The sequence below is a fragment of the Panulirus ornatus genome, chromosome 66 (genome assembly GCF_036320965.1).
Source record: "Panulirus ornatus isolate Po-2019 chromosome 66, ASM3632096v1, whole genome shotgun sequence".
Taxonomy (NCBI): Eukaryota; Metazoa; Arthropoda; class Malacostraca; order Decapoda; family Palinuridae; genus Panulirus; species Panulirus ornatus.
The window spans coordinates 1674743-1695516 of record NC_092289.1 but is presented as its reverse complement, the minus strand read 5'-3'; the positions used below and the strand labels follow the sequence as shown (position 1 = coordinate 1695516).

Sequence of the window (20774 nt, the reverse complement as noted above, 5' to 3'; positions counted from 1 at the left end):
TTAAAATGTCATTGTGCAGCCTTTCATTATCTTTGCTGCAGATATGAGGTCGGTAAACTACAAGATGGAGCACCATAGGTGGACAGTGGTTGGTTTCATAAATGCTGAACCAAGCAAAAATATTTTATTCTTCCCTAAGCTAAGATTTTAGGGAAATTTCTTAATGTAAGGAGGAAGATATAAAACTGTTTGGCTCAGGTGAAGATACAGCAAAGACTACAAATCCAATGTTGGAATCAGTATGATAATCTTAGTTACTTTTCACACCCCAGTACCCCTTTTATGGGCTCCCGCAGCTTCAAGGTTGTACATCAATCAGGATTAGGGAAATGATGGAATCCACCAGAGCAAGAAGTTCCTTCATAAGAGTGTAATTTTCATCTTTTGACTATGATCCAGGCTTGCTGAAAGTGACTTTTCACTCATGGTGCAACCACGTTGCAGGTAGAGTCCAGAAGCACCAAGCATTGATATTATTATATAACCCAATTACCCCTGCTCCAGGGATCCCTGCATCTTCAAAGCTATGCTATAATATGTTGGGAAAGGATGTACTCTTTTGGAGTGAGAAGTTCTTAAGCGAGATTGTACACCAATGATGCAACCTCATTGAAGATGACTTTTCACTCGTGGCATAAGCACAAGCAGGCAGAGTTCGGTAACGTCATCATTGTGATATGTATGAGTAATTAGATGAACAGTTCTGCATTTGATAAGAATTTTGAAGACGGTAACGTCATCATTGTGATATGTATGAGTAATTAGATGAACAGCTATGCATTTGATAAGAATTTTGAAGACTACAGTCTGAAATAGAAACTCTTTCATAGCATTTTAGTAGATGTGATTGATGTGATTGAAAGGTTTTCTTTTTCTTTTTCCTGTAACATGCAGCATGAAATAAATTTTGACATGTACGTTCTCTGCAAAATTGGCACACTTCCAAATTTGGATTTCTTTGAGATATTCATAATTGTAAGCAATGAGCCATGTTATTGCTTGTCATTAGCTTCATTCTTTTATGTTTGCATTTGTATCACTTCTGGAAAGTATGACTGAAAAATATTTTAGTAGCAGTAAATACTATAAGCTATTCCTGGCTTTAACACATTGAGATTCATTTAAAATGGGTATATTCACTTTTCCATATTAAATGTCCAAGTTAAGTGTCTCATAAGATGAGCAGTGAGCAATAATTTATACCTTTAAGTGTTGAGCCATGAACATGACCTTGCTTCCACTTAGCACCATTTAGATTGGAAAGTTTTGATGAAAGTGAGTAATGAACTACAGTATTTATCTTCTAGTAAGCATCATTTCCTTTTTCAAACACACTTTCTTCAAGTGGTTAACCATTAATATGGGCTTTCTTCTGTTCAGTTTCTTGCTTCAAACATTAAGTAATCCATCTTCTTTCAGTTTGAGTCCCAGGATGTGCTGGTACCTTGGCACCGACCTGAACAGTCCTCCAGCGATGACAAGGCCTCCAGCATCGAGAGGGATCTCAATTCCACCACCACTGATGATGATGACCTCCTGCACTACCATGCGCACAACCATAGCGACAGTGACTCCTGCCCCTCCAATAGGTGAGAGAAATGTATATGGGAATCATACATTAGTTACCCTGTGTATATTGTAATTTGATAATTTTATGGTCTACAAGTGTAGTGAATGATGTATTTTCCCATAGAAAATCTGTTGTGTTCTTTGTCATCATTTATATGGTGTTACATTAATGACTAATATCAGTCTATCTGTCTTTCTAAATATCTGACACCTGTACCCTCCGGAAACTCCCATCAAGGCATTGGCCACAGCAAAAGAGTCTCCACTTGTTCCTGTCCTAACATGCCACTCTTGCATACACCATTCCATGCATTGCTTCCCCATTTCTCTCCATTCCGTACTCTTCCTTGCAGTTTCCTCATGTCACAGATGGTCTTTCTCTCACACCAACCCCTTTAGTTGAGCTATCATACACTCCTTGTAAATTCCCAATCTTGTATTCTTTCCTCATGCTCAAAGTATTGTTTCACCCATGCTACCACTCCACACTTCATTCCCCCCTATACCAAATCTTTCATGCACCCCTTCATCACTTTGTTCATTCTTTTTAGTCATACCACAAGCTCCTTTCAAATAATTCATTTCCACAGCCTGAATTCTTGACCTTTGTGACTCATGTCCATGTTTCAGCAGCATAGGATTGGTAGGACTATGCTGTCCCTTGATCCTTTCATCACTTCCATACATACATCTCTATGCTTTATTATTCTATTAAGGGACCTGATGACTCTTTTACCCTGTATTGCTCTCTCCTGTATCTCTCCTTCCATATCATTAAATATGGGTAATATTTTTGGTGATAGGATCATTCTGTGCTGTAGGTAAGATTTGATATCATAAGAAGTAGCTATTGCAAGGTGTTATCTTGTAGTTGTCACATCAGACTATATATTTTGCAGTAGGAAGTAGGTGGGGTTGTGTATTGTAGTTTATTTTTCACACTAGTTTATGTGTTCCACTACATGATAGGGTTTATTTTTTTCATATCCGAATGGCAGAGTAGTTGCTGTATCCTTTTCAAAAAATTATCAGATCTATACTTTGACAGCCTCTCATGTTTACTTATTGGTACATCATATTTTTTTAAGCAAAAGATCTGCTAAACACAAACCTTATGTTTTTAAGGAAATTATGATAAAGTAAAATTTTGAAATAAAGTTTTCCCTAGATAAGTGAAGTGATTTTCTACATAGACTGAAACATCCCACAAGATTACTCTGTAAAAACAAGTGGTCAGCAGTTGTGAAAATTCACAACCTCTGTATTTACACTTAACTTTTTACTTTTCTTCCCTCAAAAATGATTACTGTATTTTACATTTTTTTATTTGTGTGTAGAAATTCTTTACACATTGATTAAACGGGTAACCAGACTTATTGGACTGTGGTGAGGTAATCTGCTGAAGATTCTTTTTTCAACATTTAAATAATGGTAACTTGCAGAATGTAAATAATCATCTAATCTTGTCTTGAATGAGTCTGTTGTAGCTCACTGAATGGCAGGTTTATCAAAAGATATCTGACTAGGAGTTTATATTGAGGATAATCTGTCTTTTGTAGCGATACGAACATCACATTCAGTGTTTAATTCTTTTTCTTTTTTTCTATTTATGTAGTATTGGGAAAGATTTATACATTCATGGGGATGTATCTGTTAAACTTCCTATATTTCATGCTACTTTTTAACTTCTGTTTTCTGTCAGTAACTCAGTATTCATATTTTCTGTAGCTATTTGTTTGGAAAAGGATGTACATGTCTGTGGAGTAGTTGCAGAATTGAGATTTAAAATGTTTCTTATTGGAAAAGCCATTAATCAGTACAGACTATAGTATCTGGCAAAAAGGATATTGTGTGGAAATGTATTTAGGTAGAAATATTTGTTGTTTTGTGGTGAAAACTTTCTGTGCCTTTTACCATCTTGATCATTTTCCCCGACTTTCGAGTTTCAGTGTGCAGTAATGCAGTACATGATTTATGCATTTCATAAACATTGGATGTATGTTAATGAGGTCATAGTTTGCTTGTTCTCGACACCCTTGCTAAAGTGAGAAAGGCAGTTATGTGTAAAAGAACTTGGATATGATATATTGAGATATAAATGATAAAATACTGATTATTCCTTGCCATTTTTTGTTTAATATGCAAAATCCCATTTGTATTTAGGGAAGGATGTGAAGTATTGTCTCTTCTGGGCTGTGATCAACCTGGTGTACATACTGTCAATAAAGTGCAGGTATGGATTTTCTGACATGATAATGGGTTTGGTAAGGAAGTGATGAAGGAAGTATTTTTGAAGGTGGTGATGGTGTTGTAAGACTGATGTGGCTTAATGGTAGAGATTGTGGAGGTAGGATTAATAAGGGTACCTACCTCAGAATACATATGAAGAGGTTTTGCCATTAGGTAGGACTAGTGCATATTGCATATCTTGCTTGATTAACATTGCTCTTTGTCTCTGCTGCCATGCTTATTGTGTAGTTATCAGTCCTGGGCTCATCTTGAACTGTTTTTAACTATTCATTAGGGTTGCTTTTGAATATTCTGTGCTTATTTTCTGCAGGTTTCTTATTTCATTTGGTGGTACATTGAATAAACTTTGTCTTTCTTGCTGGGCTTCTAGAAATTTTTGTTTGATATATTTTTGGTATATTCCAAGATATCATTGCAGACTTAATAACTCTGTTTCTTCCATGTCTGGTGGTGGTCATCTTGTTTAAGGTGGTATAGGTGATGCATGCAGATATTAAGTGAGGATGTTGATAGAAATTTTGTGAACTAGGGAACTCAGATCAAACATAATGTTATTGATTTTAATTATTTTCATGACAGGAAGAGTTCAGGATAATGTTCGTTTTGATATTAGGCAAAGACCTGAGGAGGTTTTTCCATTTTTTGCTATAAAATGATTGTCATTTCTTAGGGTAATGATACTTTGGATCATCCTCTTTATGATAAGAATACCATACCTCACCTGCCTGCCTCAGGATCCCCTTTGGGGCTCCTGCAGCACTCAGGAACTCGGCCATGTCCACAAGGCAGGACCACAGGTGAAAAATTTAGGTAATGTTTTGAGTGTGTCTTTGCAGAGTGAACACAGGGCAACTGAGGGGTAAGTGATCAGTGATTTCAGTGTGGAAGCTGTATCTTAGTCATTAGGGTGCTTGTGATATGTCATTGTAATGCTAGAGAGATGGATGGTGTTCAGAAAACAGATCAGAAAGCATAACTACAGTTTCAGAAGGGTGTATTTCTGGTGGTGTGGAGTTTAACCTTTAAACTGTGGCAAACATCAGTTGATATTATCATTATTATCATCATTATTTTTTATATTATACTTAGTCGCTGTCTCCTGTGTTAGTGAGGTAGCGCAAGGAGACAGACAAAAGAATGACCCAGCCCACCCACATACACATGTACATACATAAACGCCCCCCACATGCACATAGACATACCTATACATTTCAACATATACATACACAGATATGTACATGTATACACATGTACATATTCATACTTGCTGCCTTCATCCATTCCCGTCGCCACCCCACCACACATGAAATGGCACCCCCCTCCCCCCCGCATGCACGAGGTAGTGCTAGGAAAAGACAACAAAGGCCACATTCGTTTACACTCAGTCTCTAGCTGTCATGTGTAATGCACCGAAATCACAGCTCCCTTTCCACCTCCAGGCCCCACAAAACTTTTCATGGTTTACCCCAGATGCTTATTATATTCTGTTGTATTACATTATATTTTGATAAATATGAACTGGATCACAGTTTCCTGCATTAACAAGATAGCACCAGGAACACACAAAGAAAAGACCTTATGTGCTCACATCCATTTTCTAGCTGTCATATTTAATACAGTGAAACCACAGCCTTCCTTGGACCTGTCCATGGTTTATCCCAGCTACTTCATATGCCCTGGATCAATCCTGGGTATGCCTTTCACCCTACTGCATGTTCAAGCCCCAAGCACTCAAATTCTTTTTCATTTCATCCTTCCATCTCCAGTTTGGTCTCCCTCTTCTCCTTGTCTCCTTCACTTCTGATGCATGTATCCCCTTTGTTGATCTTTCCCTACTCATTCTCTTCATATGTCCAAACCATTTTAGCACACCCTTTTCATCTTGCGAGCATGTCTTTCTTAACCATTTATTATTCACTTGATAAAACCACCTCACACCACATATTATCTTCAAGAATTTTGTTTCTGACATTTCCACCATCCTTCTCACATTATAATCTATAATTCATGTCTCACAGTGAACATCACTAAAACTAGTATACCCTCAAGCATACCTATTTTTGCCCGCCCAAATAACGACCTCTTCACTCATTCCTCAATGCTACCAGAACCTTTACCTGTTCACCCACCCTATGACCCATTTCCACTTGTAGAAAGTGATGTTTTAGATATCTGGGAGTGGAAATGGCAGCAAATGGAACCATGGAAGTGGAAGTGAGTCAGAGTAGGTGAGGGGGCAAAGGTTCTCAGCGGTTCTGTGTGGAAAGAGGTCGTTATCTGGGAGGTCAAAAATGGATATGTCTGAGGGTATAGTAGTCTCGTCAACGTTACATGGACATGAGGCAAGGGCTACATATGAGGATGAAGGAGGGTGGAGGTGCTAGAAATGAAATGTCTGAGGATGGTATAAGGCGGTATGATCGAGTAGGTAATAAAAGGGTAAAAGAGAGTTGTGGTAATAAAAAGGGTGTGGTTGAGGGAATTGTGGTAATAAACAGGGTGTGGCTGAGACAGTTGCAGAGGGTGTGCTGCTATGGTTTGGACAGATGGAGAGAATAAGTGAGGAAAGGTTGACAAAGATGTTATAAGAATAAAAGTGGAGGGAACAAGGAGAATGGGGTGAGCAAATTGGAGATAGAGGGATAGAGCAAAAAAGATTTTGAGCAATTGGGGCATGCACAGGATAGAATGAATTAGAACTATGTGGTGTATTGGAGTTGATGTGCTGTAAATTGATTGAACTTGGGCATATAAAATGTCCAGGGTAAACCATGGAAAGGTCTGTGATGCCTGGATGTGGATTGGAGGCTGTGGTTTTGATGCATCACACATAACAGCTTGAGAATGGATGTGAGCAGGTGTGCCCTTTCTTCGTCTGTTTCCTGGCCCTATTTCGCTAACACAGTATATGGTGATCAAGTATGAAAGAAAGAATATAAAAAGAGAATATAATAAAAAGAGTGTGGTTGAGAGAAGAGGATGTATTGAAGTTGTTTGGACATATGGAGAGAATGAGTGAGGAAAGGTTGACAAAGTGGATACATATGGAGGTACAAGGGGAAATATATATATATAAGTTTGAATGGAGAAAAACTGGAAGAATTAAAGTGTTTTAGATATCTGGGAGTGGATCTGGCAGTGGATGGAACCATGGAAGCGGAAGTGAATCATAGGGTGGGGGAGGGGGCGAAAATCCTGGGAGCCTTGAAGAATGTGTGGAAGTTGAGAACATTATCTCGGAAAGCAAAAATGGGTATGTTTGAAGGAATAGTGGTTCCAACAATGTTGTATGGTTGCGAGGCATGGGCTATGGATAAAGTTGTGCACAGGAGGTTGGATGTGCTGGAAATGAGATGTTTGAGGACAATATGTGGTGTGAGGTGGTTTGATCGAGTAAGTAATGTAAGGGTAAGAGAGATGTGTGGAAATAAAAAGAGCGTGGTTGAGAGAGCAGAAGAGGGTGTTTTGAAGTGGTTTGGGCACATGGAGAAAATGAGTGAGGAAAGATTGACCAAGAGGATATATGTGTCGGAGGTGGAGGGAACGAGGAGAAGAGGGAGTTTTGGAAAAAGGGGCAAGTATGAAGTCTGTTGTGGATGAGAGAGCTTGGGAAGTGAGTCAGTTGTTGTTCGCTGATGATACAGCGCTGGTGGCTGATTCATGTGAGAAACTGCAGAAGCTGGTGACTGAGTTTGGTAAAGTGTGTGAAAGAAGAAAGTTAAGAGTAAATGTGAATAAGAGCAAGGTTATTAGGTACAGTAGGGTTGAGGGTCAAGTCAATTGGGAGGTAAGTTTGAATGGAGAAAAACTGGAGGAAGTAAAGTGTTTTAGATATCTGGGAGTGGATCTGGCAGCGGATGGAACCATGGAAGCGGAAGTGGATCATAGGGTAGGGGAGGGGGCGAAAATCCTGGGAGCCTTGAAGAATGTGTGGAAGTCAAGAACATTATCTCGGAAAGCAAAAATGGGTATGTTTGAAGGAATAGTGGTTCCAACAATGTTGTATGGTTGCGAGGCGTGGGCTATGGATAGAGTTGTGCGCAGGAGGATGGATGTGCTGGAAATGAGATGTTTGAGGACAATATGTGGTGTGAGGTGGTTTGATCGAGTAAGTAACGTAAGGGTAAGAGAGATGTGTGGAAATAAAAAGAGCGTGGTTGAGAGAGCAGAAGAGGCTGTTTTGAAATGGTTCGGGCACATGGAGAGAATGAGTGAGGAAAGATTGACCAAGAGAATATATGTGTCGGAGGTGGAGGGAACTAGGAGAAGAGGGAGACCAAATTGGAGGTGGAAAGATGGAGTGAAAAAGATTTTGTTTGATCGGGGCCTGAACATGCAGGAGGGTGAAAGGAGGGCAAGGAATGGAGTGAATTGGAGCGATGTGGTATACCAGGGTTGACGTGCTGTCAGTGGATTGAATCAAGGGCATGTGAAGCGTCTGGGGTAAACCATGGAAAGCTGTGTAGGTATGTATATTTGCGTGTGTGGACGTATGTATATACATGTGTATGGGGGTGAGTTGGGCCATTTCTTTCGTCTGTTTCCTTGCGCTACCTCGCAAACTCGGGAGACAGCGACAAAGCAAAAAAAAAAAAAAAAAAAAAAAATATATATATATATATATATATATATATATATATATATATATATATATATATATTATATATATATATATATATATATATATATCCCTGGGGACGGGAGAAAGAATACTTCTCACGTATTCCCTGCGTGTTGTAGAAGGCGACTAAAAGGGAAGGGAGCGGAGGCCTGGAAATCCTCCCCTCTCAGTCTTTTTAATTTTCCAAAAGAAGGAACAGAGAAGGGGCCCAGGAGAGGATATTCCCTCAAAGGTCCAGTCCTCTGTTCTTAATGCTACATTGCTAACGCAGGGAAATGGCGAATAGTATGAATGAAAGCAGTGAAAAGTTTTTATCGAGGATGTAAGGCATGTGTACGTGTAGGAAGAGAGGAAAGTGATTGGTTCTCAGTGAATGTAGGTTTGCGGCAGGGGTGTGTGATGTCTCCATGGTTGTTTAATTTGTTTATGGATGGGGTTGTTAGGGAGGTAAATGCAAGAGTTTTGGAAAGAGGGGCAAGTATGAAGTCTGTTGGGGATGAGAGAGCTTGGGAAGTGAGTCAGTTGTTGTTCGCTGATGATACAGCGCTGGTGGCTGATTCATGTGAGAAACTGCAGAAGCTGGTGACTGAGTTTGGTAAAGTGTGTGGAAGAAGAAAGTTAAGAGTAAATGTGAATAAGAGCAAGGTTATTAGGTACAGTAGGGTTGAGGGTCAAGTCAATTGGGAGGTGAGTTTGAATGGAGAAAAACTGGAGGAAGTGAAGTGTTTTAGATATCTGGGAGTGGATCTGGCAGCAGATGGAACCATGGAAGCGGAAGTGGATCATAGGGTGGGGGAGGGGGCGAAAATTCTGGGGGCCTTGAAGAATGTGTGGAAGTCGAGAACATTATCTCGGAAAGCAAAAATGGGTATGTTTGAAGGAATAGTGGTTCCAACAATGTTGTATGGTTGCGAGGCGTGGGCTATGGATAGAGTTGTGCGCAGGAGGATGGATGTGCTGGAAATGAGATGTTTGAGGACAATGTGTGGTGTGAGGTGGTTTGATCGAGTGAGTAACGTAAGGGTAAGAGAGATGTGTGGAAATAAAAAGAGCGTGGTTGAGAGAGCAGAAGAGGGTGTTTTGAAGTGGTTTGGGCACATGGAGAGGATGAGTGAGGAAAGATTGACCAAGAGGATATATGTGTTGGAGGTGGAGGAAACAAGGAGAAGAGGGAGACCAAATTGGAGGTGGAAAGATGGAGTGAAAAAGATTTTGTGTGATCGGGGCCTGAACATGCAGGAGGGTGAAAGGAGGGCAAGGAATAGAGTGAATTGGAGCGATGTGGTATACCGGGGTTGACGTGCTGTCAGTGGATTGAATCAAGGCATGTGAAGCGTCTGGGGTAAGCCATGGAAAGCTGTGTAGGTATGTATATTTGCGTGTGTGGACGTGTGTATGTACATGTGTATGGGGGGGGTTGGGCCATTTCTTTCGTCTGTTTCCTTGCGCTACCTCGCAAACGCGGGAGACAGCGACAAAGTATAAAAAAAAAAAAAAAAATGACTCATGGTGAGGTGCCTGAGGATTGGCGGAATGCATGCATAGTGCCATTGTACAAAGGCAAAGGGGATAAGAGTGAGTGCTCAAATTACAGAGGTATAAGTTTGTTGAGTAAAAATATATATATATATATATATATATATATATATATATATATATATATATATATATATATATATATATATATATTATTTTGCTTTGTCGCTGTCTCCCGCGTTTGCGAGGTAGCGCAAGGAAGCAGACGAAAGAAATGGCCAAACCCACCCCCATACACATGTATATACACACACGTCCACACACACAAATATATATACCTATACACCTCAACGTACACATATATATACACACACAGACACATATACATATACCCATGCACACAATTTACACTGTCTGCCTTTAGTCATCCCCATCGCCACCTCGCCACACATGGAATACCATCCCCCTCCCCCCTCATGTGTGCGGGGTAGCGCTAGGAAAAGACAAAAAAGGCCTCATTCGTTCACACTCTGACTCTAGCTGTCATGCAATAATGCCCGAAACCACAGCTTCCTTTCCACATCCAGGCCCCACACAGCTTTCCATAGTTTACCCCAGACGCTTCACATGCCCTGATTCAATCCACTGACAGCACATCAACCCCGGTATACCACATCGATCCAATTCACTCTATTTATTGCCCACCTTTCACCCTCCTGCATGTTCAGGCCCCGATCACTCAAAATCTTTTTCACTCCATCTTTCCACCTCCAATTTGGTCCCCACTTCTCCTCGATCCCTCCACCTCTGATACACATATCCTCTTTGTCAATCTTTCCTCACTCATTTTCTCCATGTGACCAAACCATTTCAATACACCCTCTTCTGCTCTCTTAACCATACTCTTTATATATATATATATATATATATATATATATATATATATATATATATATATATATATATATATATATATATATATTTTATACTATTCCCCATTTCCCGCGTTTGTGAGGTAGCGTTAAGAACATAGGACTGGGCCTCAGAGGGAAAATCCCCACCTGGCCCCCCTCTCCGTTCCTTCCTTTGGAAAAAAAAAAAAAAAAAAAACGAGAGGGGAGGATTTCCAGCCACCCGCTCCCTCCCCTTTTAGTCGCCTTCTTTCTCCCCTATCCTCATATATATATATATATATATATATATATATATATATATATATATATATATATATATATATATATGAGAAAGCTATGAATTCGTACATCAACCCCGGTATACCACATCGATCCAATTCACTCTATTTATTGCCCACCTTTCACCCTCCTGCATGTTCAGGCCCCGATCACTCAAAATCTTTTTCACTCCATCTTTCCACCTCCAATTTGGTCCCCACTTCTCCTCGATCCCTCCACCTCTGATACACATATCCTCTTTGTCAATCTTTCCTCACTCATTTTCTCCATGTGACCAAACCATTTCAATACACCCTCTTCTGCTCTCTTAACCATACTCTTTATATATATATATATATATATATATATATATATATATATATATATATATATATATATATATATATATATATATATATATATATATATATTTTTTTTATACTATTCCCCATTTCCCGCGTTTGTGAGGTAGCGTTAAGAACATAGGACTGGGCCTCAGAGGGAAAATCCCCACCTGGCCCCCCTCTCCGTTCCTTCCTTTGGAAAAAAAAAAAAAAAAAAAACGAGAGGGGAGGATTTCCAGCCACCCGCTCCCTCCCCTTTTAGTCGCCTTCTTTCTCCCCTATCCTCATATATATATATATATATATATATATATATATATATATATATATATATATATATATATATATATATGAGAAAGCTATGAATTCGTACATAAGCTTGTGATCACCAGTACCAAACATTCAATATATAATCGTATAATCGGTTATTAGTACAGTTGATTAACTTTCACATATTCTTTCTTCATAGTTCTCTTTATAAGGTTCTTACCTAATGCATGAATCAATAATTGTCTACGCATTCAGTAAAATATGAGAAAATAGTTGAGTTGGAATTCTTACATCCTCGGAACAGACTTTCATTCAAAACATTTAGATTATATTAATTTTCTATATACTCATTCTACATACTCTTCTTCAGTAGACTTCCTACCTAACACTTGAGCTAACAATGATTCACAAAAAAAAAAAAAAAACGATGAAAATAGATGTACAAAGTGAAATGCTGGGATCGCACTTGTTCAAGTGCGATCCCAGTTAGGCTTTCATCATCTTTCGTTAACAAAATTTTTCTAAATTACACTTGGTGAATGTGGTAAATTATTTCTCATATAGTTTTTGTACATATTTCTGCAAGCTCATACCTAACTGAAGCTAATAAGTATTTAGATGTTCACAAAATAACTTTTATATATATTACACAATAAAACGTTCCATGATTTCTGAAATCATTTTTATTTTCTAGTTTACTAAGCTTTTTAGTTAGAATACAAAATTTGCTGATGATAACCTCACATATTTATTAAATGCCAGATTAAGTCATTTTTCACCCAACTCGAATGCATTCGTAGTTACTGGGAGTGTCGACAGATGGCGTCGGTGTTACCAAAACAATCAGCATGGCGACTTTCTTGACTATAAACCGTCGTTGGATTATAATCTAATAAAAGGTTTATATCTCGTTCTTCATAGATAGAATACTTTCCTATATAGTATGAAATGAAAAAAGTGGAAGGGAAGTGCTACTGGAAGGCTAGGTATGGTTATTGAGTGTAACAAACTGCTAACAATAGATTGTTAGAAATGTAGCGAGACAGCCCTAGTGGACGGAATTGCTGTTGATTTTTTTTAAAGAATAGATGATATTTGTGTATTGGTAAGGATTTTCTTTTTATGGATCACGGTGAGGTGCCTGAGGATCAGGGCAATGTATGGCGTCATGCCATTTTATGAAAGCAAGGGGGATAAAGGTAAATGTCCGAACCACATGACAGTAAGTTTGTTGAGCTTATAAGTTGTATGGGAGGATGTTTATTGAGGGGATGAAGGCATGTACAGAGCATCACACTGGGGAGCAGCAGTGTAGTTTCATTAGAATTGGTAGAGGATCTTTGGATCAAGTGTTTGCCTTGAAGATTGTGTGTAAAATAGAGAGAAACATATAATGATCTGGAGAAAGCATATGTTAGGGTTGATATTGATGCCATGTGGAAGGTGTTATTAGTATAGGGATTATTGAGGAAAGCTACTAAAACCAGTTAGAAGCTTTTCTCAAGTGTATAATGCATATGTACCATTTAGTTGAGAGAAGAGTTACTGGACCATTCCAGATGAGGGTTAGTGTGTGGGAGGGGTGTGTGATGTTACCATGGCTGTTTGATTTAAGTATGGTTGGGGTGATGATAGAGGCAAATGCAAGAAAGGGGCGAGTATGCAATTTGTATACTATAAGAGGGCCTGTGAAGTAAGTCAGTTGTTGTTTGCTGATGATACCACTAGTGGCAGATCTGATTGTGAAAGTGCAGGAATTGGCAACTGAGGTTGTAAGGTAGTTTGAAAGGAGGAAGTCTAGATAAATGTGATTAAAAGCAAGTGCGTTAGGTTTAGTAGGGTTGAGGGACAGGTTAGTTGGGCTGTGAGTTTGAATGGAGACTTGTTGGAAGTGAAGTGTTTTAAATATGTGGGAGTGGACATTACAGCAAATGGAAGTTTGAAGTGAGTCTTTAGATTGGTGAGGGGGCAAAGGTTCTGGGAGCCCAGAGCAATGTTTGGAAAGAGAGAACACTATCTGGGAAGGCTAAAATGAGTATGCTTGAAGGTATAATAGTACCAGTATTATTATAATAATATATTATCTATATTAGTAATATTCCTCGCGTGTCGTAGAAGGCGACTAGAGGGGACGGGAGCGGGGGGCCAGAAATCCTCCCCTCCTAGTATTTTTTTAACTTTCTAAGATGGGAAACAGAAGAAGGAGTCACGCGGGGAGTGCTCATCCTCCTCGAAGGCTCAGACTGGGGTGTCTAAATGTGTGTGGATGTAACCAAGATGTGAAAAAAGGAGAGATAGGTAGTATGTTTGAGGAAAGGAACCTGGATGTTTTGGCTCTGAGTGAAACGAAGCTAAAGGGTAAAGGGGAAGAGTGGTTTGGGAATGTCTTGGGAGTAAAGTCAGGGGTTAGTGAGAGGACAAGAGCAAGGGAAGGAGTAGCAGTACTCCTGAAACAGGAGTTGTGGGAGTATGTGATAGAATGTAAGAAAGTAAATTCTCGATTAATATGGGTAAAACTGAAAGTTGATGGAGAGAGATGGGTGATTATTGGTGCATATGCACCTGGGCATGAGAAGAAAGATCATGAAAGGCAAGTGTTTTGGGAGCAGCTGAATGAGTGTGTTAGTGGTTTTGATGCACGAGACCGGGTTATAGTGATGGGTGATTTGAATGCAAAGGTGAGTAATGTGGCAGTTGAGGGAATAATTGGTATACATGGGGTGTTCAGTGTTGTAAATGGAAATGGTGAAGAGCTTGTAGATTTATGTGCTGAAAAAGGACTGGTGATTGGGAATACCTGGTTTAAAAAGCGAGATATACATAAGTATATGTATGTAAGTAGGAGAGATGGCCAGAGAGCATTATTGGATTACGTGTTAATTGACAGGCGCGCGAAAGAGAGACTTTTGGATGTTAATGTGCTGAGAGGTGCAACTGGAGGGATGTCTGATCATTATCTTGTGGAGGCTAAGGTGAAGGTTTGTATGGGTTTTCAGAAAAGAAGAGTGAATGTTGGGGTGAAGAGGATGGTGAGAGTAAGTGAGCTTGGGAAGGAGACTTGTGTGAGGAAGTACCAGGAGAGACTGAGTACAGAATGGAAAAAGGTGAGAACAATGGAAGTAAGGGGAGTGGGGGAGGAATGGGATGTATGTAGGGAATCAGTGATGGATTGTGCAAAAGATGCTTGTGGCATGAGAAGAGTGGGAGGTGGGTTGATTAGAAAGGGTAGTGAGTGGTGGGATGAAGAAGTAAGATTATTAGTGAAAGAGAAGAGAGAGGCATTTGGATGATTTTTGCAGGGAAAAAATGCAAGTGAGTGGGAGATGTATAAAAGAAAGAGACAGGAGGTCAAGAGAAAGGTGCAAGAGGTGAAAAAGAGGGCAAATGAGAGTTGGGGTGAAGAGTATCATTAAATTTTAGGGAGAATAAAAAGATGTTCTGGAAGGAGGTACATAAAGTGCGTAAGACAAGGGAGCAAATGGGAACTTCAGTGAAGGGCGCAAATGGGGAGGTGATAACAAGTAGTGGTGATGTGAGAAGGAGATGGAGTGAGTATTTTGAAGGTTTGTTGAATGTGTTTGATGATAGAGTGGCAGATATAGGGTGTTTTGGTCGAGGTGGTGTGCAAAGTGAGAGGGTTAGGGAAAATGATTTGGTAAACAGAGAAGAGGTAGTAAAAGCTTTGCGGAAGATGAAAGCCAGCAAGGCAGCAGGTTTGGATGGTATTTCAGTGGAATTTATTAAAAAAGGGGGTGACTGTATTATTGACTGGTTGGTAAGGTTATTTAATGTATGTATTACTCATGGTGAGGTGCCTGAGGATTGGCGGAATGCGTGCATAGTGCCATTGTACAAAGGCAAAGGGGATAAGAGTGAGTGCTCAAATTACAGAGGTATAAGTTTGTTGAGTATTCCTGGGAAATTATATGGGAGGGTGTTGATTGAGAGGGTGAAGGCATGTACAGAGCATCAGATTGGGGAAGAGCAGTGTGGTTTCAGAAGTGGTAGAGGATGTGTGGATCAGGTGTTTGCTTTGAAGAATGTATGTGAGAAACACTTAGAAAAGCAAATGGATTTGTATGTAGCATTTATGGATCTGGAGAAGGCATATGATAGAGTTGATAGAGATGCTCTGTGGAAGGTATTAAGAATATATGGTGTGGGAGGCAAGTTGTTAGAAGCAGTGAAAAGTTTTTATCGAGGATGTAAGGCATGTGTACATGTAGGAAGAGAGGAAAGTGATTGGTTCTCAGTGAATGTAGGTTTGCGGCAGGGTTGTGTGATGTCTCCATGGTTGTTTAATTTGTTTATGGATGGGGTTGTTAGGAAGGTGAATGCAAGAGTTTTGGAAAGAGGGGCAAGTATGAAGTCTGTTGGGGATGAGAGAGCTTGGGAAGTGAGTCAGTTGTTGTTCGCTGATGATACAGCGCTGGTGGCTGATTCATGTGAGAAACTGCAGAAGCTGGTGACTGAGTTTGGTAAAGTGTGTAAAAGAAGAAAGTTAAGAGTAAATGTGAATAAGAGCAAGGTAATTAGGTACAGTAGGGTTGAGGGTCAAGTCAATTGGGAGGTAAGTTTGAATGGAGAAAAACTGGAGGAAGTAAAGTGTTTTAGATATCTGGGAGTAGATCTGGCAGCGGATGGAACCATGGAAGCGGAAGTGGATCATAGGGTGGGGGAGGGGGCGAAAATTCTGGGAGCCTTGGAGAATGTGTGGAAGTCGAGAACATTATCTCGGAAAGCAAAAATGGGTATGTTTGAAGGAATAGTGGTTCCAACAATGTTGTATGGTTGCGAGGTGTGGGCTGTGGATAGAGTTGTGCGCAGGAGGATGGATGTGCTGGAAATGAGATGTTTGAGGACAATGTGTGGTGTGAGGTGGTTTGATCGAGTAAGTAACGTAAGGGTAAGAGAGATGTGTGGAAATAAAAAGAGCGTGGTTGAGAGAGCAGAAGAGGGTGTTTTGAAATGGTTTGGGCACATGGAGAGAATGAGTGAGGAAAGATTGACCAAGAGGATATATGTGTCGGAGGTGGAGGGAACGAGGAGAAGTGGGAGACCAAATTGGAGGTGGAAAGATGGAGTGAAAAAGATTTTGTGTGATCGGGGCCTGAACATGCAGGAGGGTGAAACGAGGGCAAGGAATAGAGTGAATTGGATCGATGTGGTTTACCGGGGTTGACGTGCTGTCAGTGGATTGAATCAGGGCATGTGAAGCATCTGGGGTAAACCATGGAAAGCTGTGTAGGTATGTATATTTGCGTGTGTGGACGTATGTATATACATGTGTATGGGGGTGGGTTGGGCCATTTCTTTCGTCTGTTTCCTTGCGCTACCTCGCAAACGCGGGAGACCGACAAAGCAAAAAAAAAAAAAAAAAAAAAAAAGAATTAGTAATATAGATAAGACCACGTGGAAGGTGGGTGTGTTGGAAATGAAATGTTTGAGAAAGTATGTGGTGTGAGGTGGGTTGATCGAGTAAGTGATCAAAGGATAAGAGAGAAGTATGGTTAATAATGAGTGGTTGAGAGACCTGAGGAGGATGTGTTAAAATGGTTTTGCCAATTGGAAAGAATGAATGAGGAAAGTTTGACAAAGAGGAAATATCTCTCAGAAGTGGAGGGAACAAGGAAAACTGGGAGACCAAATTGGAGATAGAAGGATGGAGTGAAAAAGATTTTGAGCTATCAGGGTCTGAACATGTTGGAGGGTGAAAGGCATGCATGGGATAGAGTGAATTGACATGATGTGATATACAGGAATGGACGTGCTGTTGATGGATTGAACCAGGGCAAGTGAAGCATGTGGGGTAAACCCTGGAAAAGTCGGTGGTTTTGATGCATTACACATGAAAGCTAGAGATTAATGTGAGCTTTGTTCATCTGTTCTGGGCTCTATCTTGCTGACGTGAAAAATGGCGATCAGGTATGAAAATATTTATTTATTTTGCTTTGTTGCTGTCTCCCGCGTTAGCGAGGTAGTGCAAGGAAACAGACGAAAGAATGGCCCAACCCACCCACATACACATGTATAAACATACACGTCCACATGCAAATATACATACCTATACATCTCAATGTATACATATATATACACAGACATATGCATATATACACATGTACATAATTCATACAGTCTGCCTTTATTCACTCCCATTGCCACCTTGCCACACATGGAATAACAACCCCCTCCCCCCTCACGTGTGCAAGGTAGCGCTAGGAAAAGACAACAAAGGCCCCATTCATTCACACTCAGTCTCTAGCTGTCATGTAATAATGCACCGAAACCACAGCTCCCTTTCCACATCCAGGCCCCACAGAACTTTCCATGGTTTACCTCAGACGCTTCACATGCCCTGGTTCAATCCATTGACAGCACGTCGACCCTGGTATACCACATCGTTCCAATTCACTCTGTTCCATGCACACCTTTCACCCTCCTGCATGTTCAGGCCCCAATCACTCAAAATCTTTTTCACTTCATCTTTCCACCTCCAATTTGGTCTCCCACTTCTCCTCATTCCCTCCACCTGTAACACATATATCCTCTTGGTCAATCTTTCCTCACTCATTCTCTCCATGTGACCAAACCATTTCAAAACACCCTCTTCTGCTCTCTCAACCACACTCTTTTTATTACCACTCAACTCTCTTACCCTATTATTACTTACTTGATCAAACCATCTCACACCACATATTGTCCTCAAACTTGTCATTTCCAACACATCCACCCTCCTCCATCCATAGCCCATGCCTCACAACCATACAACATCATTGGAACCACTATTCCTTCAAACATACCCATTTTTGCTTTCCGAGATAATGTTCTTGACTTCCACACATTCTTCAAGGCTCCCAGAATTTTTGCCCCCTCCCCCACCCTATGATTCACTTCTGCTTCCATGGTTCCACCCGCTGCCAAATCCACTCCCAAATATCCAAAACACTTCACTTCCTCCAGTTTTTCTCCATTCAAACTTACCTCCCAATTGACTTGACCCTCAACCCTACTGTACCTAATAACCTTGCTCTTATTCACATTTACTTTCAACTTTCTTCTTTCACACACTTTACCAAACTCAGTCACCAGCTTCTGCAGTTTCTCACATAAATCAGTCACCAGTGCTGTATCATCAGCGAACAACAACTGACTCACTTCCCAAGCTCTCTCATCCACAACAGACTACATACTTGCGCCTCTTTCCAAAACTCTTGCATTCACCTCCCTAACAACCCCATCCATAAACAAATTAAACAACCATGGAGACATCACACACCCCTGCCGCAAACCTACATTCACTGAGAACCAATCACTTTCCTCTCTTCCTACACGTACACATGCCTTACATCCTCGATAAAAACTTTTCACCGCTTCTAACAACTTGCCTCCCACACCATATATTCTTAATACCTTCCACAGAGCATCTCTATCAACTCTATCATATGCCTTCTCCAGATCCATAAATGCTACATACAAATCCATTTGCTTTTTTAAGTATTTCTCACATACATTCTTCAAAGCAAACACCTGATCCACACATCCTCTACCACTTCTGAAACCACACTGTTCTTCCCTAATCTGATGCTCTGTACATGCCTTCACCCTCTCAATCAATACCCTCCCATATAATTTCCCAGGAATACTCAACAAACTTATACCTCTGTAATTTGAGCACTCACTCTTATCCCCTTTGCCTTTGTACAATGGCACTATGCACGCATTCCGCCAATCCTCAGGCACCTCACCATGAATCATACGTACATTGAATAACCTTACCAACCAGTCAACAATAGTCACCCCCTTTTTTAATAAATTCCACTGCAATACCATCCAAACCTGCTGCCTTGCTGGCTTTCATCTTCCGCAAAGCTTTTATTACCTCTTCTCTGTTTACCAAATCATTTTCCCTAACCCTCTCACTTTGCGCACCACCTCGGCCAAAACATTCTATATCAACCACTCTCTCATCAAACATGTTCAACAAATATGTATATTTATTATACTGGATTGCTATTTCCTACATCAGCAAGGTGGCGCCAGGAAACAGACAAAGATCAACCCATCTGGTCATATACACATATATATACTTTTTTTTTTCTTTTCATACTATTTGCCATTTCCCGCGTTAGCGAGGTAGCTTTAGGAACAGAGGACTGAGCCTTCTAGGGAAATCCCCACTTGGCCCCCTTCTCTGTTCCTTCCTTTGGAAAATCATGAGAGGGGAGGAATTCCAACCCCCCGCTCCCTCCCCTTTTAGTCGCCTTTTACGACACGCAGAGAATACGTGGGAAGTATTCTTTCTCCCCTATCCCCAGGGATAACATATATATATATATAGGAGATAGGGGATTAAGAATACTTCCCACGTATTCCCTGCGTGTCGTAGAAGGCGACTAAAAGGGGAGGGAGCGGGGGGCTGGAAATCCTCCCCTCTCGTTTTTTTTTTTTTTTTAATTTTCCGAAAGAAGGAACAGAGGGGGCCAGGTGAGGATATTCCAAAAAAGGCCCAGTCCTCTGTTCTTAACGCTACCTCGCTAACGCGGGAAATGGCAAATAGTTTAAAAGAAAAAGAGTTTTGGAAAGAGGGGCAAGTATGAAGTCTGTTGGGGATGAGAGAGCTTGGGAAGTGAGTCAGTTGTTGTTCGCTGATGATACAGCGCTGGTGGCTGATTCATGTGAGAAACTGCAGAAGCTGGTGACTGAGTTTGGTAAAGTGTGTAAAAGAAGAAAGTTAAGAGTAAATGTGAATAAGAGCAAGGTTATTAGGTACAGTAGGGTTGAGGGTCAAGTCAATTGGGAGGTGAGTTTGAATGGAGAAAAACTGGAGGAAGTGAAGTATTTTAGATATCTGGGAGTGGATCTGGCAGCGGATGGAACCATGGAAGCGGAAGTGGATCATAGGGTGGGGGAGGGGGCGAAAATTCTGGGGGCCTTGAAGAATGTGTGGAAGTCGAGAACATTATCTCGGAAAGCAAAAATGGGTATGTTTGAAGGAAAAGTGGTTCCAACAATGTTGTATGGTTGCGAGGCGTGGGCTATGGATAGAGTTGTGCGCAGGAGGATGGATGTGCT

The 20774-nt window shown here is 40.6% G+C and overlaps 1 protein-coding gene across 5 annotated transcripts in view; it reads left to right on the top strand.

Annotated features, from left to right (window-relative positions):
• Positions 1–20774, top strand: part of fid (fire dancer) — a 227176-nt gene that overhangs the window by 153580 nt on the left and 52822 nt on the right. For 4 of the 5 annotated variants that reach the window (XM_071658267.1, XM_071658268.1, XM_071658269.1 and 1 more), the window contains exon 6: positions 1420–1589. In XM_071658267.1, coding sequence (XP_071514368.1) covers positions 1420–1589 — 170 coding nt within the window. Of the gene's footprint in view, positions 1–1419; positions 1590–12508; positions 12602–20774 lie in introns of those variants that run through there. The other variant, XM_071658270.1, reaches the window with a different exon arrangement.